Source organism: Schistocerca gregaria, chromosome 4 (genome assembly GCF_023897955.1).
Source record: "Schistocerca gregaria isolate iqSchGreg1 chromosome 4, iqSchGreg1.2, whole genome shotgun sequence".
Taxonomy (NCBI): Eukaryota; Metazoa; Arthropoda; class Insecta; order Orthoptera; family Acrididae; genus Schistocerca; species Schistocerca gregaria.
In genome coordinates, this window is record NC_064923.1 from 661,611,805 (window position 1) to 661,620,060 (window position 8,256).

Consider the following 8,256-nt stretch of genomic DNA (forward strand, 5'->3'; position numbering starts at 1 on the left):
ATCCATTAGATTTTATGGTTAAAACATAGTGAATGTGTCTAATACATTGGCTACATGTGTAAGTTAACAAAGTTTTAATCAAAACTATATATACATCTAGATTGAGAAGAATAAACACTACAATGGGACTAAAAAGAATAAATAAAATATTGCGGGAATAATAACTCATAAAATTTGTGTACACATTGTATATGCATTATGTGTATAAATGGAATCAGTTGACAGAGAAGGGTAAAAGATCAGTTGTTTAAGGAGGACTAGTATACCAAACAGAATATCTCCACTTTGTTATGTTTCAACTCATAAAGGGCACAAATGCATCCAAACCTGTAACACAGGTAGGAGAAAGTGCAACATTCTTAGGCTCCACAATCTCACCTGTGGCTTTCGGTCCCTTGAGATGATCTTGGTACAGAAGATCATGTATTGTGTTTGATGGGAACTATTTGGTCAGTGGCTTCAAATACACAATTGAAGATGAGATCGGGCATGATGCTGGGAATGATGTTCACATAAATGTTAAGACTGATTCAGTCTGGCTGGCTGGTGTGACCGAGCAGTTCTATGCGCTTCTGTCCATGCGCTTCGGGCATGGATGTGTGTGATGTCCTTAGGTTAGTTAGGTTTAATTAGTTCTAAGTATAGGGGACTGATGACGTCAGATGTTAAGTCCCATAGTGCTCAGAGTCATTTGAACCATTTTTTTTCGTTTCAGTCTTTGAGTGATATGATGTGTTCCCCTGAGTGTTGTGTAAATGCTGAGTTTCATGAGTCACTGAACATACCTACTGATTTTTGAAATTTAACAGTAAATGGGCTTGTGATGGCTGTGCTGAACCCAGATGATGATCTGTCATCCTTATGGTGCTGAAAAACTTCTATCTTCACTATTTTTTTAGGGCCCCTTTCTTGTAGTTCCTGGTGTTGTGGACCTGCTATGCAGTGCTACCAACTCATGCTATATGACTTTGTTTCCATTTTCAGAGGGTTGGGGTTGGCGAGAGAGCTGTATAGTCCTCAAGTTACAAAATGATGTAACTGCAGTTTCAATAACACTTCTATATTTTGCTGCTCTTGTTAAAAATTTGTATACATCGGGTGAACAGAACTCATTTTCGAAGTGAGGCTCATGACATCACAGAAGACAGTGACATTTCTCTTTTGCTTTGTTCAGCTATTCTGTGTTCCAAAACTCTACCAAGCTCTCAGTGCCAAAGCATAAGCAATACCAGATTGGTACACTAAAACATTGTTGTGCTTTGCCAATGTCCAGTGCTCACACTTCCCTCATCATCTCTGCACATATGTCAACAGAACACATGCACAGTGGACCTTTTATAGATCCTAATTTTCCAGTCCAGTCCATTTAGATATTGCTCTAAAGGGTTACATATTATTGGCTGGCACTTTTATCTACACAACTTTTTCTAAATTTGGTTGAGAGAACAGAGTTACATATATGGACTATACATAAAAAAAATTGTTATTGCTATACTTATATCAAGGAATCTACAGTTTGTAACACAGTATTCATATCTGACATTCAAATATTTACAGTTTGTGACACAGTCTAAGATCTGAGATTACATATATGTTTAGATAGATGGTCTTCCATCATACAAGTGTACTAAATCAAGAAACCCATCTATTGAATATACAGGATTGTTTAGGAGCCATAATTTTAATTTCATTTTTAGTTTTGTAACGGGCAATTTGGAGACATTAGGATGGAAGCAATTCAGTAGTTTTATGCCTGCATAGTGATGGCTTTCCTTGTAAAGTGTTGTTCTATGAGAGATGATGTGGGGTCTCTCTCTACCTCTAGTGTTGTGATCGTATATTTCTTTAAGTGTTTTGTTACTGTTTACTGCCATAGTGATTATCTTCAGCACATACAGGTTATGAACAGGTAGTATTTTAAATTCCGTAAACAAATTTCTGCAGGTCTCTCTAGCACATTTCTTTCCCATAATTCTAAGTGCCTTTTTTGTAAGGTAAGTACACTTTTCATATTACCTTTACTGCTGGATCCCCCATACCTCTATCCCATAACTTAGATGAGTTTCAAATAGTACTATATATATTTGCCTCAGAGTGATGATGTTACAAAAAGGTGTCAGTTTTCTTAGGACATATATGGTAGTACATAGCTTTTTGCGGATATTGTTCACATGATCAGACCAGTTTAACTCTGCATCTAGTGTCAGGATAAGAAATTTGGTTGAGTATTGTTTTTTAATGTATTTGTCACCCCTTAAGATTTGGTTTTCATGAGTTTTTTGTCCCAAGATCAAATTCAATATAGACAGATTTATTTGTGTTTAATTTTAGTTTGTTTTCATTAAAATACTGCAGTATTGGATTCCACTTCGAGCTGTGAATAGCTTGGATTGCTGCATATTAACGTGGTATCATCTGCATATAAGATAGCTGTTGCATGGTTTGTTATGGACTGAATATCATTTTCATAGATAATAAAAAGAAGTGGTCCTAATATTGACCCCTGTGGAATACCAAAATTTATGTCAGTGGTGTTTGATTTGTATGCTCCCTCTGCAGTGCTAATAGACACAAACTGCTTCCTATTTGTCAAGTAGGACTTCATCAGATTATGAGCTGTGCCTCGAATACCATATTTCCACAGTTTGTCCAGCAATATGGTCATATCAACACAGTCAAATGCTTTTTGTATGTCTAGAAAGATGCCGCATACATGTTCTTTATTATCTATTGCTTGAGTGACACCTCCAATTAAGTTGGATGCTGCTGTAATGGTGGATGACCCCTTGACAAACCAATACTGCCCCTTAGAAATCACTTTTTTGCATACCAGGAAGTTCCAGATTCTTATGTATATTACTTTCTAAAAGATTTAGGATATTATTGGAAGAACAGAAATGGGTCGAAAGTTACTAATAAATTCCCATTTCCATTTTTTAAAAATAGGCACAACTCAGGCAATTTTCAACTCATCTACATCTACATCTACATCTACATCTACATCTACATCCATACTCCGCAAGCCACCTGACGGTGTGTGGCGGAGGGTACCCTGAGTACCTCTATCGGTTCTCCCTTCTATTCCAGTCTCGTATTGTACGTGGAAAGAAGGATTGTCAGTATGCTTCTGTGTGGGCTCTAATCTCTCTGATTTTATCCTCATGGTCTCTTCGCGAGATATACGTAGGAGGGAGCAATATACTGCTTGACTCTTCGGTGAAGCTATGTTCTCGAAACTTTAACAAAAGCCCGTACCAAGCTACTGAGCGTCTCTCCTGCAGAGTCTTCCACTGGAGTTTATCTATCATCTCCATAATGCTTTTGCGATTACTAAATGATCCTGTAACGAAGCGCGCTGCTCTCCGTTGGATCTTCTCTATCTCTTCTATCAACCCTATCTGGTGCGGATCCCACACTGCTGAGCAGTATTCAAGCAATGGGCAAACAAGCGTACTGTAACCTACTTCCTTTGTTGTCGGATTGCATTTCCTTAGGATTCTTCCAATGAATCTCAGTCTAGCATCTGCTTTACCGACGATCAACTTTATATGATCATTCCATTTTAAATCACTCCTAATGCGTACTCCCAGATAATTTATGGAATTAACTGCTTCCAGTTGCTGACCTGCTATTTTGTAGCTAAATGATAAGGGACCTATCTTTCTATGTATTCACATCACATTACACTTGTCTACATTGAGATTCAATTGCCATTCCGTGCACCATGCGTCAATTCGCTGCAGATCCTCCTGCATTTCAGTACAATTTTCCATTGTTGCAACCTCTCGATACACCACAGCATCATCTGCAAAAAGCCTCACTGAACTTCCGATGTCATCCACCAGGTCATTTATGTATATTGTGAATAGCAACGGTCCTATGACACTCATCTGCGGCACACCTGAAATCACTCTTACTTCGGAAGACTTCTCTCCATTGAGAATGACATGCTGCGTTCTGTTATCTAGGAACTCCTCAATCCAATCACACAATTGATCTGATAGTCCGTATGCTCTTACTTTGTTCATTAAACAACTGTGGGGAACTGTGTCAAACGCCTTGCGGAAGTCAAGAATCACGGCATCTACCTGTGAACCCGTGTCTATGGCCCTCTGAGTCTCGTGGACGAATAGCGAGAGCTGAGTTTCACACGACCGTCTTTTTCGAAACCCATGCTGATTCGTACAGAGTAGATTTCTAGTCTCAAGAAAAGTCATTATACTCGAATATAATACGTGTTCCAAAATTCTACAACTGATCGACGTTAGGGATATAGGTCTATAGTTCTGCACATCTGTTCGACGTCCCTTCTTGAAAACGGGGATGACCTGTGCCCTTTTCCAATCCTTTGGAACGCTTCGCTCTTCTAGAGACCTACGGTACACTGCTGCAAGAAGGGAGGCAACTTCCTTCGCGTACTCTCTGTAAAATCGAACTGGTATCCCATCAGGACCAGTGGCCTTTCCTCTTTTGAGCAATTTTAATCGTTTCTCTATCCCTCTGTCGTCTATTTCGATATCTACCATTTTGTCAACTGTGTGACAATCTAGAGAAGGAAGCACAGTGCAGTCTTCCTCTGTGAAACAGCTTTGGAAGAAGACATTTAGTATTTCGGCCTTTAGTCTGTCATCCTCTGTTTCAGTACCATTTTGGTCACAGAGTGTCTGGACATTTTGTTTTGATCCACCTACCGCTTTGACATAGGACCAAAATTTCTTAGGATTTTCTGCCAAGTCAGTACATAGAACTTTACTTTCGAATTCATTGAAAGCCTCTCGCATAGCCCTCCTCACACTAAATTTCTCTTCGCGTAATTTTTGTTTGTCTGCAAGGCTTTGGCTATGTTTATGTTTGCTGTGAAGTTCCCTTTGCTTCCGCAGCAGTTTTCTAACTCGGTTGTTGTACCATGGTGGCTCTTTCCCATCTCTTACGATCTTGCTTGGCACATACTCATCTAACGCATATTGTACGATGGTTTTGAACTTTGTCCACTGATCCTCAACACTATCTGTACTTGAGACAAAACTTTTGTGTTGAGCCGTCAGGTACTCTGTAATCTGCTTTTTGTCACTTTTGCTAAACAGAAAAATCTTCCTACCTTTTTTAATATTTCTATTTACGGATGAAATCATCGATGCAGTAACCGCTTTATGATCGCTGATTCCCTGTTCTGCATTAACTGATATTAATAGTTTGGGTCTGTTTGTCACCAGAAGGTCTAATGTGTTATAGCCACGAGTCGGTTCTCTGTTTAACTGCTCAAGGTAGTTTTCAGGTAAAGCACTTAAAAAAATTTCACTGGATTCTTTGTCCCTGCCACCCGTTATGAACATTTGAGTCTCCCAGTCTATATCCGGCAAATTAAAATCTCCACCCAGAACTATAACATGGTGGGGAAATCTACTCGAAATATTCTCCAAATTATTCTTCAGGTGCTGAGCCACAACAGCTGCTGAGCCCGGGGGCCTATAGAGACATCCAATTACCATGTCTTAGCCTGCTTTAACTGTGACCTTCACCCAAATCATTTCACATTTCGGATCTCTGTCAATTTCCTTCGATACTATTGGACTTCTTATCACTATAAACACGCCTCCCGCTTCACTGTCCAGCCTGTCTCTGTGGCATACATTCCAGTCTGAGTTTAGGATTTCATTACTGTTTACATGTGGTTTCAGCTAACTTTCTGTCCCTAGTACTATATGGGCGTTGTGACCGTTTATTAATGAGAGCAGTTCTGGGACCTTTCTATAGACGCTCCTGCAGTTTACTATTAGCACATTAATATTGTTATTCCCTGTTGCATTTTGCCTACTCCTGCCTTGCCGCGTCTCAGGAGGCATCTTGTAGGGCCTAGGGATGGAATTCTCTAACCTAAAAAACCCCATGTGCACTCCACACGTACTCTGCTACCCTCGTAGCCACTTCCGGCATGTAGTGCACGCCTGACCTATTCAGGGGGACCCTACATTTCTCCACCCGATAGCGGAGGTCAAGAAATTTGCACCCCAGCTCTCCGCAGAATCGTCAGAGCCTCTGGTTTAAGCCTTCCACTCGGCTCCAAACCAGAGGACCGCGATCAGTTCTGGGAACAATACTACAAATAGTTATCTCTGATTCCACCCCGCGAGCGAGGCTTTCCGCCTTCACCAACTCCGCCAACCGCCTGTCCGAACTGAGGATGACCTCTGAACCCAGACGGCAGGAGTCATTGGTCTATCGCCGCCGGTAGGGCCTTCTACACATCTCGGATGAGACCCCCCGGCAAGCAGACAGAGTGAACACTGGCCTTCTTCCCCGACCTTTCCGCTATTTCCCTAAGGGGCTCCATCACCCGCCTAACGTTGGAGCTCCCAATAACTAATAAACCCCTCCCCCCATGTGCCTGCTCTGACCTTGCTGAAGGAACAGCCACACGTCCACTCACAGGCAGAGCGGGCGACGCCATATGGCCAGCCTCCACATTGACCCTCCGCCTCGTGCGCCGCGAACGCCGCTGAACCCGCCATTCCCCTTGGGGAGAGGGTGGCCCAACCACGCCCGGTACCCGCGAAGATGTCTCAACAGCAGGGACAGTGGGTGAAGCATGTAACACCTGGGGTGTACCTTGCAACGCACCACACTCCCCACTGCCGCTACACTCCGAGGCAGCAGCCTGAAGATGGCTGACTGCGGCCATCAACACGCTCAGCTTTTCGTGAAGAGTGGCCAGCTCCTCCTGCCTCCGTACACAGCAGTCACACATCCTATCCATCATAAGGAATGAATTAACTGAAGAGACTTAATCAACTTTTAACTAGACTGCTAATTCACTAAAGGTGGCTGATTATTGACTAAACTGTGATTGCTAACCACTTCTTGTAGAAAACAATGAAAATAGCACTACCTGTCTGTGGACTGTATTCAAAACAAACACTAGCACTACTGGCACTGTGGCTGACTAAAGGGACTCTCTCTGACTGTATTCAAAACAAACATGAAATCTATGGAACACTATTACTAGCACTCGACAATTAAAGCTTCCTAAAAGCAAAAACACACAGAAGAAGAAGTGTCAAGTAAGAAAAATACAGTTAATAGTTGAATTAAGGTAGCTTGCTGCACAGCAGACATGAAGCAGACGGCGGTTAGGCCATCTTCCATATGAGAATTGATAACTGTTGATAAAGGTGATGCAATTTTATGTAAACATTTCTTAAGAGTGTCCAGACTAAGACCATCATATCCTGCTGCATGGGAATTCTTTAAGCTACTCACTATTTTAATTATTTCTTCTTTACTTGTTGACATCAAAAATATACTTCCTGACACTGGTCTTCTTCTGAATTTGTATTTATGGTTTTTAAACTGATTGTTTATGCTGGAGCCAACAGAAGCAAAGTAATTGTTAAATAGATCTACTATCTTATTCTGATCAGTTACTATTGTGCCATTTATCAGCAAGTGTTTTTCAGTTGTATGTTTCCCAGATTTACCTATTTCTCTATTTACTAGTGACCATGATGTTTTGGAGATATTATTTGAGTTCTGAATGACACTTTCAGAATGTTTCTGTTTTTCTGAAATTAGGAGGTCTATATAGTATTTCCAATACTTTTTGAACTCTTCTTTTTATTTTTTATTGCTCAAGTCATTTAACATAGCATACTCATACCATTTTAGTTTTTCACTAGTCTCAGTGACTGAACTTGGTATCCCATTTTGGGTTACAGCATCTGACTGAATTCTCTTTTTTTATTTATGGACAGGCTTAGTTAAGAATGTAGAATAGTTCACTTGAGAATTTGCCATAACTATGAAGTGTCCTTAGAACACTGTTCCAATCCACATTCCTTAGCATATTATTCAACTGAGTTATATTTTGGTCTGTATTCATCCTAATATATCTTTAGCAACTGTGTGTAGGAACCTTTTTTATGTGCACACTTAGTTCTACTGCATGGTGGTCTGACAAAGCACTTATAATAACAGAAGATGTAAGATCGTAAAGACGAATACCAGTGATTATGTTATCTATTGCAGACTGGCATGTTTCAGTCTCCCTGGTTGCAGTGTTTATCAGGTATCTTACATTATATTCAAGCAGAGTATTCTTGAATAGTCTAGTGTGTAACTTATCTGCTAATACATTTATGTTGAAATCTCCTATAATTACTAACTTGTTCAGGTGTGATATAAAAACATTCTCTATCATGTCACAAAACTTTGTTAAGAAAACTTCGAAGTTTCCACGTGGTGGTCTATATAAACATATAA

General features: G+C 40.4%; 1 protein-coding gene across 1 annotated transcript; it reads right to left on the reverse strand.

Annotated features, from left to right (window-relative positions):
* Positions 1 to 295: 295 nt before the first annotated feature.
* Positions 296 to 7,876, reverse strand: LOC126267856 (uncharacterized). The gene is made up of 5 exons (XM_049973166.1): positions 7,777 to 7,876; positions 7,123 to 7,559; positions 2,515 to 2,863; positions 786 to 887; positions 296 to 327 (listed from the first exon to the last, which is right to left on the reverse strand). Exons 1-5 carry the CDS (start codon positions 7,874 to 7,876, stop codon positions 296 to 298), a joined length of 1,020 nt encoding a protein of 339 aa, XP_049829123.1.
* Between the last annotated feature and the right edge of the window lie 380 nt (positions 7,877 to 8,256).